This window comes from Cupressus sempervirens, chromosome 4 (genome assembly GCF_028749045.1).
Source record: "Cupressus sempervirens isolate cs-2001-9-10 chromosome 4, ASM2874904v1, whole genome shotgun sequence".
In the NCBI taxonomy this organism is placed as follows: domain Eukaryota; kingdom Viridiplantae; phylum Streptophyta; class Pinopsida; order Cupressales; family Cupressaceae; genus Cupressus; species Cupressus sempervirens.
The window spans coordinates 142,999,789-143,027,008 of record NC_143121.1 but is presented as its reverse complement, the minus strand read 5'-3'; the positions used below and the strand labels follow the sequence as shown (position 1 = coordinate 143,027,008).

General features: G+C 36.0%; 1 protein-coding gene across 2 annotated transcripts in view; it reads right to left on the bottom strand.

The window, feature by feature from the left end:
• Nucleotides 1–9,203: 9,203 nt before the first annotated feature.
• LOC149560352 (uncharacterized) overlaps nucleotides 9,204–27,220 on the bottom strand; it is a 32,963-nt gene continuing 14,946 nt past the window's right edge. For both annotated transcript variants that reach the window (XM_089824647.1, XM_089824648.1), the window contains exon 5: nucleotides 9,204–9,898. In XM_089824647.1, coding sequence (XP_089680773.1) covers nucleotides 9,393–9,898 — 506 coding nt within the window. In that variant the 3' untranslated portion in view covers nucleotides 9,204–9,392. The remainder of the gene's footprint in view (nucleotides 9,899–27,220) is intronic.

Genomic DNA, 27,220 nt, shown 5'->3' with positions numbered 1-27,220 from the left:
TTGTCTACATGGTTCAACAAGAACAACCTTGTCCTCTAGATACCTAGGAAGTATTTTGGGAAAACCATCAAATGCACCAATCCTTAGGTAGGAGAAAGATAGGAATTGGATCAAACAACATTTGAATTGACTCACAACCAATATAGCCTCAGGTGAAAGCTTGCACTCAAGGTAACTTTGCAATTCTTAACACAACCTCATTGTATAGGCATCATTTCAAAGCTCCTCTACAGTTGTAGGTGGGGATAGAACTCATACACCTTTGTATTTTCATCATAGTCTTTGATACTGGGAAGACTCAACTAGATGTGATGTGTGGCTAAGGAAGACTTAGCTGGAGGTGATGTGTGGCTAAGGCAATTATCAAGTATGAAGACATATAGAACATCTTGAATGCCTTAGCCAAACTTAGCCAAGAAGCAAGCTCTTCACATATGATCTTAGCCTAATTGATCTACAGTCCATCAACACATATGGAATGTACTGAGAAAGAAATGATGTCCGATGAAATCCAAGATTTCCTCCCTTCCTTTTAATCTTAGCAATAGTGCCAAGATGTCCACAATCTCTCTTTTTAAATTGGTTGCAAAAAGAGTCTTTGGCATTTTACTCTTTTTGGAATGAGGTGTCTGGAACTAAGTTCTCTGCATGTCTTCTCTTCTCAGAGTCTTCTTTTTATTGAACATTGATGCAGAGGATGAGAAGTCAATGTCACAATATTCTTCTTTTATTGGAATGCCAAATTCAAATTGCATCAATGCTTTGTTTATAAATAGCAGAATGGACTAATCAAGTAGCAATATTTTATTTGTCTCTAGATTGTATCTTTCAATACATTCCTTTACCAGTTTTGGTGCTTACATGACCATGGGGAATCTGGAAGCTTCAACTAGTCTACTTTCCTTCAATTTTTGGGTTATTGGGTGATTTAGTTAAGAGTTGAGCATTCTATGCAGATTGCCTAAACCATAAAATTTGAATGAGGTATTTGAGTAGTTCTTCAATTCACTTTCCAAACCAATTAGATGATCATACCTTGCTGCTCTAATTTCAATTAGCTTACAATTTCATAAAGGGGGCAAACTGCTTGATAAATAGTCGTCAAAACAATGAATAACTATGTTTGGGAAAAATCCAATCATATAGATGTAGGAATCTGAATGTTGGCACGACACAAATGAAATAAATCATAACCAATGACCATGATGGTAGGATTTGTAATAAATTTTATGGTTATTGGCTACTTAAAACTTTCCACTTCCACCCATACGAAGATTGACAAATATGACAATCATATCATTCACTTAAATCTCATATAGTAGCGAGATTAGCTACTTATTGAATCAGTTAAATTTGGCCTAATGGAAACTCCTTTCTTTACTTTAGAATCTAGAATAATGGTTCTCATCACAACTTCCTATGTACGGGGAAGGAGATCTTAGACTTATCTTTCTGCAAGATTTCCTTTTCCTTTGATACGGGATCATAGCACGAGCAATACTCCTTCAGCACCTTAGGCACTTTATTTCTTTCTTTTTCACACAATGGATTTGTTTCTTAATTTCACAACTTAATTTGGGGAAGCCGCAGAATGGATTCTTCACCTTGATCACGAATACTTGATTTCCTTTGTATCGAGGACAAAGACTTGCAACTGACTTCACCAGAAGCATCTTTCTAGCATCTCCATAGAATATCCTCGTATGTACTTCTTGGAATTGTTTTCCTCCTTGTCCTCCAAAATGGAAGCCTTGAATGTTTCTATTAGACAGAAAGGCACTATTGAGACCTTCTCTTTCAGAAGAGAGAAGGATTTTGAAACATTTTCCTTTGCCTTGGCCACTTTTCCTTATATATGCTCAAAACAAATTGTTGACTCTGGATTCATCCTTTAGTGATGTGTGTCAAGGGCCTAGATTAAATTCTTTATAACACTGGGCCTAGGTCCACTTAACACATGAAATGTTCTGAATGGAGCACGAGTCTTCTTAGCTTTGGAAACACATTAGAAAATGTTCACTTCCAGAGGATGGGCAGTTGAAAACGTGAAGTTTTTTCTCTCTACATAGAACTGAATTCTTTTTTCGAGTCTTCGATCTAAGAGTTTCTTAGCTTTGTATCTTTGCTTCTCTTGGTATTTTATCATCAATCAACTAGAAATATATCTACAAATGCCATTTTTACTTTGTTCTTTAGACTCTTTCTTAATGAAGTTCACCAAAGACAGATAGCCAGTGGAATGGGCCAAAATTCGTAGGAAACATGCTTACTTGAGGTAGTAACAAAGTTGTAGAACAAATAGGACTTTCTTCTCATTGGGAAGACACTTAGACAACAACCTACCTAAACCTAGATCACTTAAGACCTTAATGCAATGGAACAACAAGAATTTGTCATGGAGGTATAAGGGGAAGTAGAGCAAGGAAAACCCAGAAAAGACACAAAAGGAAATCCTTAGGATGCTTGATGAGAAGAGAGCCACCTAGGGGCTATCTAGACAAGAAACTAAACATAAGCAATGAAAACACATCAAGTTAGAAGCTAAAAAGGGATGGACTGAAAGTCTAGCAACAACACCAAAAGAGGACATTAAAATGTCTACACAAATTTTGAGAATAAAATGATTTCGCAAAAAGTCCAAGTTTGGTCAATTTGTTATGATAGAAACAATTACTTTTACATTCACATTGGTATATGATAGAGGGAATGCGACTTCAACCTATGGTATATTGAACAAAATAAATGAAAATAAAAAATAGCAATAGGAACATCAAGCAACACACAACTTTGTGATCATCTTGCATGCCAATGTACATTGTTGATATAAAAGAGAATTGGATTTGTTTAGAATAGGTACATCTTCGGCCTAATAATCTAACAATATTGAATAGCAATAGATGCTTGAGCACCTTATGACATTCACATATTAATAGAGATCTTATGGATACAAGACATGTTAATTCATTTTCCTAAACTCAAATAAATGCATTTGTGACGATGACTCAATATTTCTTCTATTTAAATTCATTTAGTTATTTCATTTTGTGAGGAGATGACCAATAATAGTTATGTTCCACTTTATATTTGAGGTTTCCTAACGGTCCATTTGAGGATATCTTTGTTGATCCCACAAATCAATATAATTGTAGATGTAGGACTTTTTCTCTGATTACAATCCAACACTAGATAATTATGATTCAAATGTAGCATTACAAATTATTTAAAAAAATTCATGGAAACCTAGGAAGGAGTCATCTTTTCTCTCCATGTCGAACTTAACGGGGAAGATCTATTGCTTCATATTGTTCCTTCGAAAGACATAATTATCATCATCTAGAAAATCGTACCCTCCTTGGTGTATCAATGGTTGAAAAAATTTTATGGATACAAATTTGATGAGGCCAAGGAAGATGAATATGCACCTATTTCTTCATAGGCACATCTAACAATTGTCAATTATTTCAAAACCCATAATGATATTTGTTATGACTCCAAGGATAAATATCATCATATTAAAGCTCACTCTAAGTAAATATAAGGTTTCATCAACTATATCAAGTGCGTCTAGAAGGAAAGAACCAAGACAAATGGTGAAAAATAAAGTAAAAGAAACCCTCTTATTTGCTTCCCAAAGTACATCAATATAAAAGGTTACAATTGTCTTCTTACCCACAAATAAGCAAGAGCAATACATAATTTTGTTTCCTTCAATTTGCTCCAATAGAAGGAAAGTTTCATACATACCCCATGAAGCTAAACAAGAATTTTCAATTAGATGACACTACTAATATATATTCTATAGGTAACACTTTTAAATGGGTTCAAAACAATGATCAAGAAGTTTCAATAGATGATACTACTATATATATTGTAAAGGTAACATCTTTAAATGGGTTAAATAGAATGATCAAGATGCTTCAATCACACAAGTGGGTCTCACTCTTAAAATTAAAAAACAATGGATTACACATAGCTAGTCTCTAATTTCATATATGGAAAAAACTTACACTTAAATTAATGCATCATACAACCATACCATGAAAAAATATAGATGTTTAAAATCACTTTTAATTTCCATAGTTGAGAAGGTGGGGATCTCCTTGGTGATGAGCATATATTTGATACCTAATTCTATAAATTATAGATATGTACTTTATCTGATGTTGCCTCCCTCTAGGAGGCATATCTTTATGACATTGGACACATTTATATTCTTATGATGACATATCTACAACTTCATGATTATCTTTAACATTTTGATGAAGCAGTATTTGTTTTTATCATTTTTCACAATTACAAGATTATCGATAATTATTAAGCTCTATGCTCTAAATATTTACACTAATCCAGTTTGTTCATGGTTAGTATGGCTTATTCTTCAAATGATAATCTTATAAACTTTTATCGAATGTAATATTGATAGCTATATATTTTTCCCTTGATTACAAGACCATATTTAGTCTTTAAGCTTAACTTGTAAAAGTTTATAGTTATTTATTTTGTTGATAGTGTGCTTATATTAACAATCCATGATTCATGAGATTTATGATTTTTTTCAAAATTTTCACCTTCAACTGATTTTGTACAATAGCTTTATCTTGCCCTGTTGGGGCATGTTCTTAGCCTATTATGTATGGTGTTCTTTTATGAGCATACTTAACTAAATTTTGATGGTTTACAACACCACCTTTGACCTTACTAGGTTTACGTTCCTCTATATATTTTGTATGAAATTAATTGGAGGAAAGGCATGTGAGATCACTAGCATTTTTTTAATACAAGCATATTCACTATGTTAGAGAAAAAGGTTAATTTAATTTCATTTATTAAATTACCTTTTGTCCCTTCTTAAAATTTCACTTTATGCACCTTTTTGCATTCTCATTTAATAATTAATTAGCAATTATTAAATAGCATTTACCTTTTAGGTTACCCTTTTCGGGTTTCAATCTCTTTCTATAAGAATAAATCATTTGTAATTATCATTTATCTTTTTCATTTCAAATAATACAATTTGCATATTTTTAGAGCAAACCCTTGCCTCTTCTTGTCTTTTTCTTCTCTATGATAAGTTTTTACATGCAGGTATTCTGAGGGCTTTGTGGATTTGTATTACATATTGCTCAAATCCTTCATGGTATTAGAATCAAATCTATTGTAGCTTGTTCAATATTTGAAGAGGAATGAGAAAGAGAGTTTGACAGAACAGATTTGACATTTTTCGGGCATTTTTCTTTGATTTTTGGAGATGCGACAGTGGCAATTCAAAAAAAACAATTACAGAGGTGATTTTAAAACAACATCTCACTCATACAGACTCCTTTTTCCAAGAAATTTTATTTTGTTTTGGGGTAGAATTTCATGATCTACACATTAGTGCAGTTTGTTTGTGATATTTGTTTCTGACTTTTTCTCAAAATCACAAACCCCGATTTTTGTGACTTCAAATGCTTCATTTGGGCTCATATGGACACACATTTAGGTGCTATTTTTAAAAAAAATGCATGATTTTTTGTCCACATTCCAAATTTGGTATCAGTTTGGAGTAATATTGAAAGGACATAGTACTTTCAACATTTGGTCATTTTTGGCCTACAAAAAATAGGTATTTGTGATTCACATATGGAGTTTTTTTTTCTCTTCTCTCATTTACGCATTCTTTCTAGCAATTGGGGTTCAACTTTTGCATTGTGGGGGATGTTTTGTCATATTGTTTCAATTATTTACTTATGTAAACCAAAACGACATTAAAAAAATAATTCGACACCTTCTAAAAACAATGGCCGAGACCTCTTCTTGTCTAGAAATTCTGACCCCTCATAATTATCACACATGGAAGACCTTGATGACATGACTTCTCCAATCAAAAGGGTTGTGGTCTTGTTTAGATGTAGTACAGCCAGTTTTATAGAGGTCTTTTGAGGTCATGCAACATAGGAACAAGATGGATGAGGCAACAAGATTGATTGCCTTACAAGTCTTCGAAAGTCTACAGTTTCATCTTGATGGGTGCAATACCCCTCTAGCTATGTGGACCAAGCTTGAAGCTTGTTTGGTACAGTAAACGAGTTTAGGGCACTTTAGATTGAGGCAGAGCTTACCTCACTTATACCGAATTGTTTTCCCTCCATTGAGGGCTTCTTGATGAAATTCAAGCAATTGAGATCTTTATTGTAGGGTTGTGGGAAAACAAAGACTGACACAGAGTATATTTATCTTATTCTTTCTAAGCTTCATGGAAACTTTCAGATTTTTTCTTCTACCTTCTATTCCACCAAAGATGCTTTGGGTAATAGATTTACCATGCCATCCTTTGAGATTTTTTGTGAGTGGTTGACTTGAGAGAAAGCTAAGCTTCTCAGTTGGATTCTCTCACAGGCTCACAAAGTTATGCATTGGTAGCTCAACCATCTTTAGGGACGAAGGAGAAGACTTAAGAATCTCATTCTACAGAGTCTCAAGTTAATTTCAACATTCACATTTCATCAAGGCCACCTCTTCCTAAGGGGGTTAAATCAAAGCCAAAAAGACCAAAGTGTGCTTATTGCAATAAGCCTAATCATGATGAGTCACATTGCTATGAGAAGTTAGATGGCTATGCCAAAAAAGTTTCAAATTTGACAGCTCTCCTTTAGAAGAGCAACATTGATATTCCTTCTACTTCTCATAGACCTTCTTCATCATCATTATTTCAATCAGATGGTAAAGATGTAGGAAAGGGTCATGCACTATGTGCAACCACTATCCCTCATTCTTCTAAATCGTTACTGGATTTAGGTGCTTCACACCATATGGTATCTTCTCAAGATATTCTCTTCTTTTGAGGCTTTTCCTACTCCACACATTTTGATGGGGAACAACACTATTATGACTGTATGTGGGAAAAGTTCAATTGACATTGATGATTGTACATTTCATGATGTACTTAGTGTTCCATCTTTGTCCTCTAACCTTCTCTCTATTTATCAGATTACACACAATGGGACAAGGAAGACAGTTGAGTTTGCACAGGACTCGGTGCACATCAAAGATAGTGAGACAGGCAATATCATTGCTATAGGGACTGTTGAACATGCTTCCCGCCTATATTACTTCTCACATTTTGGTCCATCTCCACTATCGGAGACTCACTCTCTTTTTTCAAGAGAGCCTACTAAGGTGAAGTCAGGTCACTTGAACTTATGTGTTCTTCCTGAGAATAGTGTTGTGACTTCTATGCCTCCACCTCATGTTCAGATTTCATCTCTTGCACATGACTACTCTTCAACATTGCCTACTATTGTAGCTCTGGGCATCGAGCCACCTCCTACAGTTGTTGAAGATATATCAGAGGACATACATCTCCACTCAAATGATAGATTCAACACACCTATTATTCCACCTCTATTGGAGATTCCATTTCAAGATTCTCATGCTTTCTCCTTTGAGCATCAGCTAGGACTTCCTGTTGCACATTACATACATGAGTTTTATCATCCTTGTCCACTGCCTTTGTTTCCTTCAGATTGGAGCCACATGGGTATGTTCATCGACACAGGAGTTCTACCATTCTAGAGGGGCTATGCAATCTCAAGCTTCTATCATAAGGCTTTCATTGTACTTATGGTCTTGAAAGATTCTCTTGAGATGTTTCATTTGTGCATTATTTTCTATCTCTTTTTGGACTAGAGTTTTTACCATTGGGTTTTCTCTATTTCTTTGTTTCATAGAGATTTGATTGTGATTGGGTACCTCATCAAGTCTTGTTGTTGGGACCCAAGTTTTCTCTCCGCATTGCATTGTAGTTTCCTCTCTTTTTGCATTGTTTGTAACTACATTGTTGCTCATTTTAAAGGGGTGTTAGAGAATAGGGTTAATTTCATTTCATTTAGTAAATTACCTTTTCTCCCTTCTTAAGATTTCACTTTCCCTTTTTCTCATTTAATAATTATTAATTATTAAATAACATTTACCTTTTAAGTTACCCTTTTCAGGTTTTGATCTCCTTCTATAAAGATAAATCGTTTGTAATTATCATTTATCTTTTTCATTTCTAATAATACAGTTTGCATATTTTCAAAGCAAACTCTTGCCTCTTCTTGTCTTTTTCTTCTTTGTGATAAGTTTTTACATACAAGTATTGGAGGGCTTTGTGGATTTGTATTGTGTATTGCTCACTAGACTAAAACTAATTCAAGCTCATTCACATATAGAATCACATCTTTAGAGATACCTAAATTATCTACCAACCATGTTTCTTAAAGGGTTGTGCTTATATACCTAACTTTTTATCTCACATTTTATCAAATATAAACAACGCATATTGGTTCAAAGGCATATATGATCATAATTGTTTTCATTCCAGTCTTCACCTTTTCTCAAGATACAACGTTCATCCCAAAAGAACAAGCACCAAAGGAAAAAATACGTCCCTATTTATGTCAAATCTGACCCCTAAGCGAAATCAGACCAACTTGTAATTGAAAATGAGTTTATTTATTTCAGCTAATCGCTGACACAATTTCCCCCTTCTATAAATATCAACTCATCAAGACAAGTGATTGTTTTCGTTAGCCTGAGTTACAATATGTAAATTTCTACAAGGAAGTCAAATAAATAAAGGTAATTGATTCAATATATTGAATTATCTACAACTGAGACAAAGAACATAGAATTATATTAAACAAGAGATAATTTCATGGAGCAAAATAAAATTTAAAAGATCCATGTAAGTAAATATTTATATTTTTAAATGACAAAACTATCTTGTCGATTGTTCTTTAATCTTTTGAGTTATTTTTTAATTAAAAATAAAACATATTTTGAAGGAACAAGAAAAAACATTAACAAAATGACCAATAGCATACCACTCGTCTGCAGTAAACCAACAACCAGATGATTTTGAGGGGCCCTGAGACCCAATATGTAGCATGATAGCAGTCATAACTGTAACAAAACATGACCAACGGACCTGGAGTCCGCAAACCATAGAAACTACAACAGACAGCCAGACAATGCCTTACTTGTTTGTTGAAAAAATGAAAATTATTACCGTTTGTCATAATCTTGTAATAAAATTCCAAACACTTGAAATTCTTTTGTTCGTATTTTAGTTGTCAGTGGCTACATAAATATATTTTGGTGATGTAACCGTCAACATCTACATTATTATCTTAATTGTCAATATTAATTAACTTGGCAAAATAGACAAACAACAATGCACCTTGAAAACCATGTAAATGCTCTTCAGTGCGATTATATTTATTGAGAACCCTGTACAGAATAGCCTTCAATGGAGTAGTACCCACGACATTTATTGTCAGAGGAACACAAATAATCTCCGCAGATATTAGAATGTACCAGGAGACGAAATATGTAAGCTCTCATATTGTTAAGAAGATAAGATTTATCCACTAGAGTGATGGCAACTTATCCAGTTCCCGCTTTACTTCATTGACAGTGTTAATAAGTTCCTGCCACGATGACTGTTCTGGACCACCACTAAGTCCTATCCACTCCTCGCATTGGTTTTTTATCTCATCTTTCTTATGTTGAAAGTGAGTTACAATTACATCTTTAAAGCTAGAATCTGGTTGTCTAAGAGCACCAATAATAGCAATTTTCAGCGTGTTGTGTCTGTGTTTTCTACTCTCTTCTTCAGCAGGCACATCGTGATTCATAAAACGTGAAGTAAAGACGGTCCCTGGTTCATTGTAGAATGGAACTGCTACGAATATCAAGCTCTGGATTGAAACAAGCACTTGCAAAAGAGTTGACTTCCAGGGTTGCCATCCAGGACCCAAGTAAGTTCCGATCAAACTTAAGCAGACTGTTCCATTAGCATATAGGTTTGGATTGAAACGCACAGTTCCACATCCTGTTGTGACAAATGTTACTTTTGGCGCAAGTTGAGGATAGTCTGATAGAAAAGAAATGAAATCATTAGTAACCCATGTAAGTCCAATGATATCTAACAGATTAAACCACTCATATTACTAACATGATATCGGTGGCGATCATCAGTCTTAATACTCTTTACATAATAATTGAAAAGAATCAGCCAGTCATCTTCTAGCCTGTGGTTTTAGAGAAGGAAAACCTGGATTTTAACAATCTATTATAATATCTGAAGCTAAAGACTTAACATTGTTACAGTCAAATATAATATCATGTATCTAGATAACCTTGGAAGATTTTTATTCAGTCTCTTTGAAGTTGCATATGAAAAAAAAAAAATTTAATTGAATGTGTAATTCATGTTTTATATATCATGCAATAAAATATCACCAATTTTTTAAGTCTTCAACCACAGAGAATCTAGAAAGTACAAAAAGCAGTGTGTATGTGTGTAGACAAACACTTGTTAGAAGAGCTTACATTTTTACCAATCGTTGGTTACCGTTAAAGTGAACTAAGTAAAGATGGACATTTAAGATAATTTAATCTCAATAAGATAATGAAAGTCTGATTAGATTATTTCAAATCGTTATATTGTAAAAGAAAAATTATTTCACCAAAACTATATATTGTTTCCGCTTTACCAATCACTGTGAGAAGATAATATGATTAATGGATGCATCTATAAAAGAAAACCCTTGCCATGGACTGATTTTATTTTGATAAAATCTCAATTTATAAAGTTTTCAAAACTTGCACTTGTCACTCTTCCTAACATGCAGGATGAAACTTTGAAGAAAGAATGATGGAAAATGGGCAATGACCAACAAAAAAGAAACAGACCATAGTGGAGAAATCGCAGGAAAATGAAAGGCAACAAAAAGCGGAAGGAAGTAAGCCAAGGAATGCATTCAGCAGAGCAGAACAGCACCACCAATTCTACTATCAAGACATAAACCAAGGCATAAGTGGATATAAAAGGCAGGATCTCAATGGTGACAGGGAGTGGAAATAGAGGCAGAAGCCATATTTTGGAAACAGTTTCAAAACACAACCTTATCGAGCTCAAGAGGAAAATGTAAGGAATGGCAGGGTTTTGCAAATTGTAATGGGCACCTACTGGTTATAACTTCGTGAAACACTTTGCAAGCAAGCTCTGATACCACTATAATGGGCACCCACCAGTTATAACTTTATGAAAGACTTTGCAAGGAAGCTCTAATACCACTGTAATGGACACCCAGGAATGCCCAAAAGCTAAATCAACTGCTGAAATTATATTTGGGCACCTACTGGTTATAACTTCGTGAAACACTTGGCAAGCAAGCTCTGATACCACTATAATGGGCACCCACCGGTTATAACTTTATGAAAGACTTTGCAAGGAAGCTCTAATACCACTGTAATGGACACCCAGGAATGCCCAAAAGCTAAATCAACTGCTGAAATTATATTAATGCTGAGAATGCTGCAATCAATTACAAAGAGATGTATTCCAAAGGCCAAACCCTAAGGGAATGACGTCTAGAATGTTACAACAGAGAATGCACGTCCTCTATTGCCAAAAGAAGGGAGTGTGATTCACACATCCAAGCTCTTATCAAATGCAAGTCATCATCATCCGATAATCAACAATGAGACTTTCAGCCCTATTTATCCTTTTCTTCATCCTTCTGGAAGGAACTAAACATTAATTAAATTGTAAGAGCTAGAAGCTTCTCCTTCCAATAATTAATACATACCCTAGAAATTCCTCCTTGGAAATAATTAATTAAATCACGAGAGGCTTCCGTCCTTCCAATAATTAATACATACCCTAGAAGTTATTAATACAAAGTCACCTTTTAATTTTTCTTATCCTCCACTTAGACTTTGGAGAACATGAGAGCTAAAAGATGGGATCATTACAAATCCACCCTCCTTGAAATTGCTTTTCCTCAAGCAATTAAGTAACATAATGAACTCCAACCTCCACCTGGATCCCAATTGAAGTAATATGTGATATCCATATGGACATTAAACAAACTAAAAATGAACATCATTAAGACCAACCACATGTCCTACAAGTTAGCTCCCAAAACTTGTGCTGATGAAGTATAAGTCTGGATGTCACCAGAATGCGGCTCCATAGAAGATCTATGAAATCTCTTCTTCCCACCTGCTGCAACACAAAACTGAATCTTTGTAGATGGTGAAAACAAAGCCCAACTCCACTCAGGAGAGTGATCAATATTGACCGCAAACATCAAATTGTCATAAGACAATGTGGCATCCATGTTGAACATAGTACTATTGTAGAAGTGAACATCAACACTTTGTTGATCGACAGTATAATATGACTCTGTCACTATATCACTCACCTCATTAGCAATAACAGGTGTACTATCATCAAAGCACACATCTACAACTACATGCATACTGCTAAACTCCTTGTTGGATGGTTCAATTGACACAGAAGTGGTTGTTGATATGACAGTATCCTCACATTCTCCTAATCCCATTATTGCTGCATCGCCATCCTCTGACAAAGCTTCATATGTGGACTCCTGACTATCACCAATAGCATAGCCCGGTGGTGTCTCGATCCCATCTGAAGAATCAACTACCTTTTGCTCTGGAGCAACATACAAATCGTCAATGTTGATGCCCATCTTTTTTGCCATAAGTTGCAACATCATATCCATTCGCCTATTTTGCTCCTATTGCATACGACGCCCCTTCTCTAATGTACCAAGTAATCTAAATATTACATTTTCTTGATCTGGACTGATATACATTTTGTCAAACACTTTTCCCTCTATCCGACTATCTATAAGATCTCCACAGGATGGCAAGACTTATAGCTCTGATACCACTGTAATGGGCACCTACTGGTTATAACTTCGTGAAACACTTTGCAAGCAAGCTCTGATACCACTATAATGGGCACCCACCGGTTATAACTTTATGAAAGACTTTGCAAGGAAGCTCTAATACCACTGTAATGGACACCCAGGAATGCCCAAAAACTAAATCAACTGCTGAAATTATATTAATGCTGAGAATGCTGCAATCAATTACAAAGAGATGTATTCCAAAGGCCAAACCCTAAGGGAATGACGTCTAGAATGTTACAACAGAGAATGCACGTCCTCTATTGCCAAAAGAAGGGAGTGTGATTCACACATCCAAGCTCTTATCAAATGCAAGTCATCATCATCCGATGATCAGCAATGAGACTTTCAGCCCTATTTATCCTTTTCTTCATCCTTCTGGAAGGAACTAAACATTAATTAAATTGTAAGAGCTAGAAGCTTCTCCTTCCAATAATTAATACATACCCTAGAAATTCCTCCCTGGAAATAATTAATTAAATCACGAGAGGCTTCCGTCATTCCAATAATTAATACATACCCTAGAAGTTATTAATACAAAGTCACCTTTTAATTTTTCTTATCCTCCACTTAGACTTTGGAGAACGTGAGAGCTAAAAGATGGGATCATTACACAAATGTGGCTCATGTGTAGCTCCCATGGATTGACAAACAAACCCCAAGAATACTTGACAGAACAAAAAAACCTCTAGTTTGGCAGGACAGGAGGTGTTCAAATGATAGGTTTGATCCTATGCCCAAGCATTATCTATCTGATTCAGGCATTGGTCCCAATCTGTAGAAACTGAATTTTTTCAGCTTTCGAATTTTTTGAATCCAGAACACACACCTCAACCAGCTAAAAAGTTTGACCTCAAAAAAGCAATAAAAAGCCAAACCTTCCAATGTTGATGACAACCCCATCCCTTCCCTCCTAGCATCTAAGGTTGAGGAAGAACCCCCCCAAAATTTTCCATTAAACTAACAAGATCCCCATCAAAGAACATCAGAATAATCCAAATCCTAAGGATAAAGAAGTAGGAGAGATGATTGAATAGTGTGTGGATACATGGTCAAGCTAACCCCAAGATTATTTGATAGGAAATTAATATTAAATGGATATTTGATTTTTTACAAAATTTCAAAGAGGATAGATCCTAAAATATGAAAAACAATCCTGCTCCCTTCTTAATTTTGAGTAAACAGTTGAAAAAATTGTGTTTAGAATGGAGTCTAGAATGTAAAAGTCCTATTGTGACCTTTTCATATCATCACCCCATTGCAAATAGGAACCCCCTATTTTCGCTTGTCAGTGTGTTAGTTGCAGGGTCTTAGCAGTAAAAGTGTCAAATTTAAGCTTAAGATTGAGGAATGTTCAATCCTTGAAGTCACCATGGTTGCAGACATGGTAAGGTCTTAAGGATTTGAAATCATTATGGGTGAAATATAAAAGAAATGTCAAATGCTAGTGCAAATTTCGTAAGTGTTGGGATGTTTTGGTTAGTCAACTGGTCTTCATAGTGTATTAATGTCCTATCTTGTTAATTTGGACTAAAACGATGAATCTAGCAAGAAAAGTGCAAAGTCCCCATACGCATCAAATTTTCACAAAGTTATGACCAAAGGTCCCTATGAAAATCAATTTACCACTAAGTGTCGATGAATAGTCCCCGTGGAGGACAGATTTCCACTTCTGGGAAGTGAAATTTAAGTTCAAAATGGCATTAGTCCTCATGGAAGTCGAGTTTTCACTCTTAGAAAGCAAGAGCAAGTAAAAATCAAGTTTAAAAGGTCATTAGTGCCTAGGGAGATCGAATTTCCACTCTAGGGCAAATAGATCAAGGTCAAAAGCTATGGGGGTCATTTTTCCACTAGCCAATATTTTTGGGAAAGAGATAAAGTAGAAAGTCTATATGGTCAAGGAATTCCCAGTTTGTCCCTAGGAAGATTGTCTCTCTATGGAGTTGACACTTGCATATTTTTTGGAAAGAGTTAAAGTGGTAAGTACATCTAGCCAAGGAATTTCAACTTTGTTCTTATGAAGATCATTTCTCCACGAAGTTCACACTAGGAATTTTTTTGGAGAAGTTGGAGCAGGCAAAACTCATGCACAGAGAATTCCACATGTCCCTATGACCATACAATTTCCATTGTCCCCACATAACCACAGTTTCCACAAGAAGAATTAAGGACCAAATTTGTCCCTATGGATAAGGAACTTCCACAAGTCCTATGCACATAGAATCTCCACTTGCCCTTATGGGTGTAAATGCGCAAATAAGGCGAATTTTCACTTGAGGGACAAGGGAATTTGCAATATGGATTTGTCCCCATGAGCATCAAATTTCAAGGACTTGTCCAAATTTAAGGATGATTTTAAAAAGACAAGTGGAGGGTTGAGGTTGTCCCTACAAACAATAAATTTCCCCCTTAAGGACTTGTCCAACTTTTGAAATTGAAAGTGAATGTGTAGAAATATGTAATGTCCACTTTTCCGTAGGTGTCATCTTTCATAGGATTAGCGTATTTCCTAGCCTCCATAGGCTAATGGAGTTGTTCAGAGGGTCCATTTGGCAGAGTTGGAGGTATAGTTACACCGCCCTGGGGAATGGGGGAGCGGCAGCATGTGGGGACAAGTTTCCAGGAAGGGGGGACAGAGGAGCCTTAATTTGGAGACGACAGGGGGGCAATGGTGGGGGACAAGGGGGTTGTATATATTATACATATGGTACTTCAAAAAAGTTAGTTATGACAAGAATTATGACAATATAATATATAAAGATGTAAAAGAGTAAATGCTTGAACATTGCTTTGAATTGGAACATCGAACATTGAACATAAATAGTTGAATCAACAAATAGTCAACACCAAGATGTCCCCCCATCCTCGGCAAAGGTGGTAGAATATGATGGTGTCGTTGGGGACGGTGGGATGCAGTCCCCAATGTGTCCATGTCTCTAAGACAGGGTGCAAATTGGGGGGGGGGGGGGCGGGGGGGGGAGGGGGCGTGGAGATGTGTCTCCGTGTTACTATGGTTGGAGGTAAATTCTCACTCCAAAGGTCAGGGATATTCAGGATTGTTCTTTGTTTAAGTCAGATCAACACACTCAGTAAGTGATCATTTTGGGAAAGTTATGCTTCCTATTTCTACCAGAGCACCTGAACAGTTGGGTGGCAATACGGAGATTGATTGGGATCAGCATAGCTCAATTTCAAGGACTCGCTATTTATAGCAACTCATTGTGCAACTAGATGTTATTTTTGGCAAGATGTTCAGATGGTAGCTCTGGTAGTGAGGACACAAGAATGGAGTTAGTGTCTTCAATGATTTAAATGAATGATTTAAATGGACAAAGTATTTATATTTCAAATGTTTGAAACTTTGAGAATTATTCTTAATATTTATATTTATATACGGATGTAATAGACTCCTAACAGGGTCAATATCTTTCACAAGATACTTTTGATTAGTGAATCTTTTGTGGGTACCATCCTTACCAGATTTTTCCATTGACCAAGGTTTCCCTAGTTAACAAATAATGGTGTAATGAGTTTCATTGTGTTATGCTTATGGTTACTTTTTAGTTTGATTCTCTATGTAAGTTTAAAGATTGTTAATGATATCCATAGTTGGGCAAAAGTTTGTGGGATATTGATAAATGAATACATAGGGCAAGCTTACAATAAATGAATACACATAAAAATACACTCGACTATTGAAATATATTCCTTAGTTGCATGCTGATAAAAACAATTGTCTGAGAAAATACATAATGGGAGTGAACAACAAAATAGGACTCATAGATGCAAAGTAACGAGAATCGGAATCGTATCGGAATCGGCACGGCCAAATCGAATCGTGAATCGGGGGGTGAATCGCTGGTGAATCGGCGATGAATCGGCAAATTTGAAAAAACCCTTTAAATGTAGAGATTTTAACAATTTAAGACTTATTTCATGCACCCTTTATTGAATATAACTTAAACACACTATAACATCATCAAATAGAAGTTGAAACTTAACATATATAAACATGGAAGTTTGTGTTTACTACATGGGGTAAAGAGTTTTTATAAGACAGCTTCACATCCAACACCTACTCCAAGTGCTTCAAAGCATATCACCCCTCTCGAAAGGCTTGCTCTGTTGTTCTCTCCACCACAGACACTCCATGCCTGCAATAGCTTCAAGTCTCATCAACTAGTCAGACTTCCCACGACTGATAACCGCAGCGACTGGGGGTCTAGGGGGCAACGCCCTCAGCGGGGTCGAGGGGCAGCGCCCTCGCGGGGTCCTGGGGCAGCGCCCCAGGCGCGCTCCCTGTCGTGATACAGGGTGGGGTCGAGGGGCAGCGCCCTCGCCACCAAGACCAAATTAGCACTCTGAAACCCACACAAAACTACATGGAACACAATGTTTTTGTGATTTTCTTCTGATCCCACACTCTTTCTAGGAACTGCTGATGTTTTACTACTTAATTATGTCTTTCCCTTCCCTTGGGCATCATCCGTTATGCATTCTAAACATTTTTTATTTGTCGTCGTTTTTTTCTTTTCTTTTTTAATAACCTATGGTTCTTTTCTCTTCTCCTCTCTTCTAGTCATGCTTAACAATTAGAAGGCCCTTTAGGGTTATAACAAAGAGGAAAGGTAAAAAAGAAAGCAAAAAACATAAGTGATTTTTTTATTATTTCCAACTAAACATGCTTGCTGCTGCCAGCCGATTTTTGGTGATTTCTAATGGCGATTTAGGCGATTTTTTGAGTGAATCGCCGATACATGCGATTCAGGCGATTCACCCGATGAAATCGCCGATCACGATTTCCGACACCAAAAAAATCGGCGTGCATGAATCTGATCGCTGAATCGGCGATTCACTCGATTTCAGCGCAATTCTCGTTACTCTACATAGATGTCCTAGGTCCCACAAACATCATGGAATCATATGAGAAGGTTGTTCAACAAGAATTGAAGCTTAAAAAGGATGATTCCATTTGGGACAAGAGTCAAAAAAGGTGGAAATTGGACTAATCTTCCCACTCATTCAAGAGGAGAGTTGACAAAGAGGAAATTACCACCAATGGGGATAAGAACTACAAAGGAAACCAACACGATTCCAGTGGGGATAAGAAGGGAGCCTCTAATAGAAAAAGGGGCAATGAAACACAAGGAAATATATCCAAGAAAAGGACCGCCAGGGGGGTGCTTCACATGTAGTGGAGAGCACTATGCAAATCAGTGCCCCACCATGACAAATGGTGGACAGACACAAAGGAATCCCCTTCTCTATCAGCAAATGGCCTTTTAACAAACGTACATAGGAATGGATAATAGACACAGATTTTCAGATCACTCCCTTTAAGATGACATGTATGCTTTATAGAAGCACTGTATCAATTTTGATAGACACAAGGGCTACAAAAATGATTATTTCACCAAAGATTCTTAGTAGATATCCTAAGCAGTCTGGGTATATGTCTAAACAGATTTTCAGATCACTGCCATCAAGGTGACAAGTATGCTTTCTAGAAGCACTATATCAATTTTGATAGACACAAGGGCCACAAAAAATATTATTTCACCAAAGATTCTTAGTAGATATCCTAAGCAGTCTCGGTATATGGCTAAGGCACAAACTATTGAAATATGCAAACTGGTCAAGAGCTTGGGTAGAGCAGTGCCTGTTTGAGGCTAGGGTTGAGCTTCCGAATTTTGTTACAAAAGCCAATTTGTATATAGCACTCTTAGGAAACTCCATAGTAGATCTAGATTTTGTTCTTTGTGATTTTAATGAGAAAGGGAACTTCACTATATGGGTAGGATCAATAGCTGAAAGATTACTGGCTTGTGCTTAGTGCAAAAAAATGTAGAGCCAAATTATACGTAGTCTCTTAGTGGTGAATAGAGTATTTCATTATGCGCTAAATGCTTATAAGAAAAGAGTTTCATTACTTGCATTTCCTTAATGGTGGGGAATCGCGGTACTATTCTTTTTTTATGCATAATCTTTTGAAGGCTAAAAGGGTCTTTACTTCTGATTTAAATTGCACATAGAAAAGTGATGTCTATTCTTGAATTTCTTAGTTAGTTATAGTCAAATACTTCTATTACTTGGAAAGGAAAATAGCTTCTCCTTATTACATCGCTTCTTCAGCTAAGAGGGTCCAATTTGGCACAAGATAGTTGTAATAAGGAAAAGAAGATTTCTTAATCTTGTAACCGTCATGTGACTGGAAACATCTCGCATATTGTACAGCTAAGAAAAAGAAACTATCCTTGTTCTTTATTCTTCTTTATTTTGTTCAGAACAGGAGAAACACACCAACCAGATTGATTTGGGCTAGAGAAAAAGGTTTCCATGCAATGAATGCTGAACAAGTGTGGCCATCTCAGACCTGAGGGAAATTATAAAGAAAATGACAGTAAACTAGACCTTAATATTTCTCGCATTGTCAACTACACTAGGAAATAATTGAGAAAGAAAAACAAATTATAGTTAATTGCTCTCCGCTGTTCAAAACTGCCTACAAGCTGTATTTGATATCTATGAACCATATCATAACAAGAAGGTGAATGCAGAAGCAGCCTTCTAAATATATGAGGTGAGAGGACACAGTGATTTGTCCTCTGTCATAATTATGTAAAAGATTTTCAGAATAGTTGTGAGGACTCATCTCAATGAAAATGGAACTTTTCCAAGAGCCTTTTAGCATAGACTGGCACAATGTGAGCAATCAGCTCAAGCACATGCATTTCCTAGGACCAGATGAGACCCCAACAGAGTACATGTGCTCGAGAGATTGCGCTATGTCAATCTATCCTGAATGGATCACATATGTTTGATCAACTTAACATTGGCAATAACACATAATGTAAGAACCAAGATTAAACGTTTGTGTTCATATGTTAGGCAGGGGTGTCAAACATATACAGAACAAGAGGATACAATCTTTTATACTCAATCAGTTACCTTAAAACAATAATGTGTCTCTGAGGGTGCAAGTTGAATAGGGTGAAAACTTGACAAAATGTTTAATGAATCATTGGCCAAGGCACACTAACCACATGCTAGTGCTTGTCAGTTCCTAAGTTCCAGAATACAGTCTTAGTCAGGAGTTATACCAAGTTAGCAGTAGCTATAGCATATAACTAAGGTTGTAGGGTCTTACACCAGTTCTACATGGCTTGACATACCCATATACCATTTCTTTTGGAGGGCCCGACCCACTTCGGTGAGAAGTGAACAAGAGAGGTTTGAGTTACAATCTATGGTTGGGTGGATAAACTCCCCAGTGATATACTTTTCTCCTTTATGCAGAGAGAGGCTAAATATGTTCCAATGACTGACAATTGCCAAATGTAAAGCAAGATTTTACCCATTTTCTTTGGTTTGAATATGATGTAAAAGAAATGTAAACTTAGATTTAGATTCTACTCAGAAATGATCTTACAAAATGTTGCAGCAATGAATGTTTTTAGAATTAAAAAACAAATATTATCATGTTAGGGTAGCTTTCTTTTCGTGTTATTTAAATTCACATCTTCAGTTATATTTTCTAAAAACTAACTGTTACCTTCTGTTCTAAGTTTAATGTTTGTTACAAAAGGTTAATGCAGCCCTATGGGTTGAAATTTCCCAAAGCAAGATATAGCACGTACACATTATAATATACTTATAAAGCACAAGTCTGTTAATAAATGTTGCAGCAACAAATGGTTTTCAGATTTCAAAAACAAATATATCTTCGGTTATATTTTCTAAAAACTAGCTGTTACATTTTGTTCTAAGTTTAATGTTTGTTACAAAAGGCAAATGCAACCCTATGGGTTGGAATTTAACACAGCAAGATATAGCATGTACACGTTATAATATACTTATAAAGCACAAGCCTGTTAATAAAATGTTTATACAATTGAAAACATGAATGGTTGATAGTTATGACCCAGTCACATATAAAGCATTTATGCTGGCCCGGTTGTGGCAACAAACCTCAGGCTTGTCATAATCAACCATAATGTGTGAAATGGTTACCATAATGGGGTCACAAAATTGACTATTTCAAATAAAAACCATTTTATGGCCACCTTTGCACTGCTCCCACCCCAACTTTGAGCACATACCCACTTACTTCTAGGGACAAAGATATGTTAACTACAAGAAGCTCCCACTCCTTCCTATTCATGGAATTTCTAATTCTCCTCTTCCTTCAGTTGATTACACAAGATGTAGTCTGACTCTCGAAGGTTTACAGAAAGCACTTTCCCTAGTAATTTAAGTCCCTCCAAAGCAAGATGTGTCATTGGTGACTTCTCTAACAAACTTATCAACACCACCTCCAAGAAACTGAAATCAGAGTCAAACAATAGAGTAAAAGAAAAAGCTTTTACCCTTGGGCTACAAATGGAAAAGACTTGTAGCATTCATAACATTGTTATTGAAGGCAACTCTATATTGATAACCCTATGCCTACAAAATATACATTTATCAAATTGGAGGATTTACAATAGACTTAATAAGCACGGTCTATCTTATATAACCTTCCTTCATTTTCTATCAACTATTGCTATAGGTAGGGCAAAAGATTGGTTGATTATCTTTCCCATCAAGAGATTGATCAAGTGGAGGGAAAAGTTATCATAGACACCCTCAAGAGCTGGCTAGATCTTTGAAGGCTACGGAGACATGTTTGTGAAGCATCAAAATAATTATGAAATAATATCTCATTAGTGGTAGTACGGATCATGATCTATAACTTGTATGGGACTTGTGGTGTTTTCACACCATCGTTCCATTGCAAATGGGGGCCCCTTCTTTTTCTTTAGCAAGTAGGAGTCATCTTGGGTGGTTTTAGTTGGCAAAATTTTCAAGTTTCCAAGTCTGAGGGTGAGTTTGAGTAGTTTTGGCTTGTTGGGAAGTAATTTTTGCCTTGGGTTTGTCCAAGGGTTTTGATGACCTTTTGAGGTATTTTTGTAGCCTAAGTCCTAGTGAAAGAGTGGAGTTTTAGTCTAAATGAGAAAGGTCTATATGCTTGGGAGATCGGAGAAATATTGTGAGAAAATTTGGAAAGTGGTGGAAATCCTCTAGCTCCAGGATTTCCACCAGCTATAATTTCTCCCCAAAATCTCCAGATTTTGCATTAGGACAAAGTGATGTTGAGCAAAATTGGTTGTGGGGGATCCCTGGTAAGAGAACAATTTGACTGATGCAATGTTAAAACATAAAGAGAAGGGAAAATGGTAATTTTCCTAAGGATAACTGCCTCAGTCATATTTGGTGGGAATCCTCTGACCGAAGGATTCTCACCGTGGAAATCATCTCTCCTCAAGATTTCCACCCTTCTCATCAATTAAAATCGATGCAAAATCATGCTAAGGAGTAGCAACTTGAAAAAAAGTGAAAGAATTAACATAAGGGTGTGAAATGGCAAGCTTTTGGAGTCTAAGTGGCAAAATCACATTTGGTGGAAATCCAAGGATTCCCACCACATTAATCCTCCCAAGCTCAAAAATCCACTACCCTCTAGGGTGTTCAAAATCTAGTCTAAGACATGACCTCAACATCATGAGTAAAAATAAAGTAAGAAATTGTCAAGGAATGTTGAAATGGGATGAGTTTTAAGGAAATCATGTTTGGTGGAAATCCTTTGACCAGAGGATACCCACCATGGAAATCAACTATCCTTAGGATTTTCACCCTTCTCATCTAACTCAAAATTGATGCAAAATCATGCTAAGGCATAGCAACTTGAAAATAAGTGAAAGTATTAGCATAAGGGTTCAAAATGGCAAGCTTTGGGAGTCTAAGTGGCACAATCATATTTGGTGGAAATCCAAGGATTCCCACCACATTAATCCTCCCAAGCTCAAAATTCCACCACCCTCTAAGGCATTCAAAATCCAATCTAAGACATGAACTCAACATCATGAGTAAAAATAAATAAAGAAATTGTCAACGAATTTTGAAATGGGATAAGTTTTAAGGAAATTGTGTTTGGTGGAAATCCTCCAACCAAAGGATTCCCACTGTGGAAATCCTCTCCAAAAAATTCCCACCACCCTAATCCTCTGAAACCAAAATTTCCCCCTTTTCACTTTGCATCAAAATGAATTTCAAATAAGTGTTACAAGTAAGGGATGTTGAGTTAATTGAGCGACAACGATCAAGGTTTGGAAAGTTTTAAGGCAAAGAAGGGCTAAATCATGTTTGGTGGAAATCCTCTAGTCAGAAGATTCCCACAATAGTAATCCTCTCAGACCAAATTTTCCCCCATTTTTACTTTGTGCCAAAATTGATACCAAGCAAGTGTTAAAACTTAAAGGTGAAGGATGTTGTGTTAAAGCGAAATTGATGAGAAACGATGAAGTTTTTGAAGAATGGAAGGAAATGAAGCACTAAGTAATTTTGGTGGAAATCGTCTAAGCTCAAGATTTCCACCAATGGAATCCTCCAACGTCAAGAATTCCACCATTCCATTTTATAATTCTAAACAGGATTTAAAGATGAGGGAGGCCACTTAGGGGAAGATTTAACGATAACGAGAGAAAAGTTTGAAATAATTGTGGAAAAGCATTGTAACACAGGGACTCGCACCCCCTCCCAAATCTCGAAGTATCCATCCCCAGGACATCCCCACACTGGGTACTTGAGTACACAAGTACCCCCACTTTCATCATTCTGCAACCATGCCAATGTTGAGATGGGTACTTGAATTTCTATTTGAATTTTGATTTTTAATGTTAATATTGGGTATGTAGTATGTTACTATGTTGAATATTCAATGGTTCTAGTTCAATTTGAAATTTTTCTATGTTCAAGTATTTTAATTTGGTATGTTCTACTAAGACATCATTTCATAACTAGCATTTCAAGTTCTATATGTATATTATAGAACACCCCTCTACCCCGTCCACCCCTTGCCGCCAGCCCCTAGCCATCCCCTGTCATCTCGAAAATGAGGCCCATTTTCCCCACGTCCTGGAAACTCAACCCATCGTCTTGACATACCCCAGTACTACTGTTACACTAGGATAAAAACAAAATTAGATTTGGTGGAAATCCTCTGACTAGAGGATTCCTACCGTGAAAACCCTTCCTCCGAAGGATTCTCACCACAATAATCCTGCCAACTTGGAATTTCCCCCTTTCCCTTTAGCCTTATTTTCCTCATGTAAAATTAAAGAAAAATCAAATGGGTAGACTAGAGAGTTGTGAGAGAAATGATTTTAACGATAAGTGACTAAAATTGGGATGATTTTTTATCATGCTTGGTGGAAATCCTCTCACCAGAGGATTCCCACAGTGAAAATCCTCTTTCCTTAGAATTTCCACCCAAGAAGTTTTTCTTCCAAGCATCTAGAAATACCCAAGACATTGATCATTTCAAGAAGATAGAAAGGCTTAATCTTGAATAAGAGAAATCTGTTTTCTTTATTATTGATGCGATTTTATTTTCATATTCTTTTCACTAACTTAATGCTTTTCTCCTTTGTTTCACAAGGTGTGTTGAAAATTTGGCTAAGAAGATATGTTAGGCTTGTCATTTATGGCAACATATAACTTACTTTGAGAAAGAAAAATCAAAGGATAGGTTTGAAGGAATAATAATTCAGAAAATTGTCCAAGTACATACTAGCAGAATGGTTAGCTTATTTTGTTTAGTGCAGTTCACTTGAAGCACTTGAGCTTATGCACACTTACAGGAAGGAAGAACATGATGTATATGACACGTGGGTAAAAGCGCATAATGTTTGGCTATGTACGACCAGAGTTATTGCAGTTTTCCAAGTACAGGTTAACAAGGTAGAGCAAAGTTAAAGGCAGAATAAAGACATTTTGGTTAAAGAATTGTTTTGGCTCACCAAAACAATCCCTTGGCAATGTTGGGACGATGTACTAGATGTTAATGCACGTGGCAAAAGATAATTCAAAAGATTTAGCAAAGTATCAAGCAACAAGGCCGATAGAACAAAGAATTTGGTATAAAAGAATATTTTGGTTTAATGATGAATGACATTGTAATATAATGATATGTTGTTTAAATGTGCACTTTCTATGATCAGTATAGATGTGAATGTAATGGTAGTAAAGAGCAGTATAGTTGCATGATTAGTTTTGAAGAAGCAACCAAAAGGCAAATCAGATATTGAAGATATCAACACTATAAAAGGTTGTGTATCTATCTCTATTGATAGCATTGTAAAGTCGTATTTGCTTGTTTAAGCAGTGGGCTCTTCTTGCTTACTTTTGTATTCTTATGCCAACTACTAACAGGGTTGAGACTTCTAACTAGGCCTAGTCCTCTAACAAAGAAAGATACACTATACAGATCTAATAGACTCCTAACAGAGTCAATATCTTTCACAAGATACCTTTGATTAGTGAATCATTTTGTGGGTACCATCCCCATCGAGGTTTTCCCTTGGTCGGAGTTTTCCTAGTTAACAAATAATGGTGTTATGAGTTGCATTGTGTTATGGTTATGTTTACTTTTCAGTTTGATCATCTACGCAAGTTTAAAGATTATTAATAATATTCATAATTGGACAAAATTTTGTGGAACGCCAATCCCCCTCGCTCCCCTTAGTATTCCCTATTTCTAACAATTGGTATCAGAGCATAGTTACTCAGAGGAGGCCTAGCAGCTTGAGTATAATCTCTATGGATATGGAACAATTGCAAAAGAATCTTGAGGAAGCTCTTGAGGAACTTGATGTATTTACAAAGGAAAGAAACAAACTGAAGATCAAACTTAAAGATGCACAAGATTTCATTTAGAAGTTGAAAGAGATGACTGAATCATCTAAATAAATAAAAAGACAAATGACCAGATCAAGGATAGTGAAGCAATTTCAAGGCTTAAGGAGAATGAAATTCTGAAACATGAGCTAGGAATTACAAATCTTAAAATGAGCATGATGGAAGATGAAAAGAATAGTCGATCGAATTTGAGAATGCAGATCTAAAATCCAAACTTACCAAAGTGAAGTCTAAACTTGGGACTACAAAGTTACACATACAAAACTTGAGAAGTACAACACTATTGTTAAAGGAGAACTTACACAAACAAAGCGACATCTTGAGAAGTTATATTCTAGCACTGAGAAGCTTGATGAGTAGATTATGGAACTTGTTGGAGACAAAACAAGGATTGGATACACTGAAGGAGAATCATCTAAAGGATCTGAAGTTACTTAGAAACAAGACCTAGTGAATCAACAACCTAATCAGTAAGAAGATATAAACAAAGAAGTACCTAACCAACCTGGTGAAGTAAAGAAACAATTTAATGGAAGATATTTTGCATGTAATCAGCCTAGACACATGAAGAAGGAATGCATAGGTAAGTATTCTAAACCCTTTTCTGGTTATTGTTATAATTGCTTTGCTTATGGACATAGATCTAATGAATGTAGGAGACCTGGATATAATAAAATAGGATGTATGAAAGTACTAATCCTGCAGCTAGAACACTTTTGGGAGCAACAAATGTCGTAAGAAATGGAGTTATGTATTATGAGTGCAACAATTTTGGGCATATTGCTAGGGATTGCAGACTACAAACAAATCAATTTGGACCTAGATATGGAAATAATGTTACAACATGTTAGATTTGCAACAATTTGGGACATACAACAACATTTTGTAGATTGAACATCATGAAAACGCCTAACATGAGATCACAAAATATGAACTTCAGAAGAAATGTGAACAACAATATAAGAAGGAATGAAAATGTAAAATGAAAGCAAGTTGAAAGTCATGATAAAACATTTGTTAGCGAAGGAGCACCTGTAAGCAATAAGGTGTGGGTAGAAAAGACAAAAGACACATCAAAGAAAAAGATGAAATCAGTAATTGTAGTTGAGAACCACTTAAGCAATCATGTTCATATAGGAAACAGGGGATAATGCACCAAATATTGATCATACCTTTTATTGGAATAAGTAAGTTTGTGCACTTGAGAAAAGCATGGGAATAATGTTGGGATGCTATGGTTAAGAGCGCACAAGGAAATATGATTGTATGTGATCACAAGAAAGAAATTTAGCCTACTGGATAACATCAACTTTTTGAGTTGTGCGTACTTGAACAATTAATGCAAATGTAATCAATTAATTTGGACACCATTTGATCATTTGTGTATTACAAGGTGTCAGCAAGGAGATTGAAAGGTGCTTTAAAGCAGTTGACAAGCGATTTGACCGAGTTTCCGTCAAAGCCCTAAATTTGAGATAACAAGGGTATTTTTTATTAGAAGGTTATTTACAGAAGTGAATTTGAGACAGAATATTGTGGAAATGGATCCTTCACTACTTCATGATATTTGGAGAAACCCAAACATAAGTTCAAAAGAAACTTTATTTGCACCTTTGGAGGATGACCCTATAGGGGCATTCTCGCAAATTCCGAATGGAGTCCTGATCATGGAGGATTATAGGGCATACATTCATTGCAAACTAGAAACCATAGAAGACTTTGACATAATGAATGAA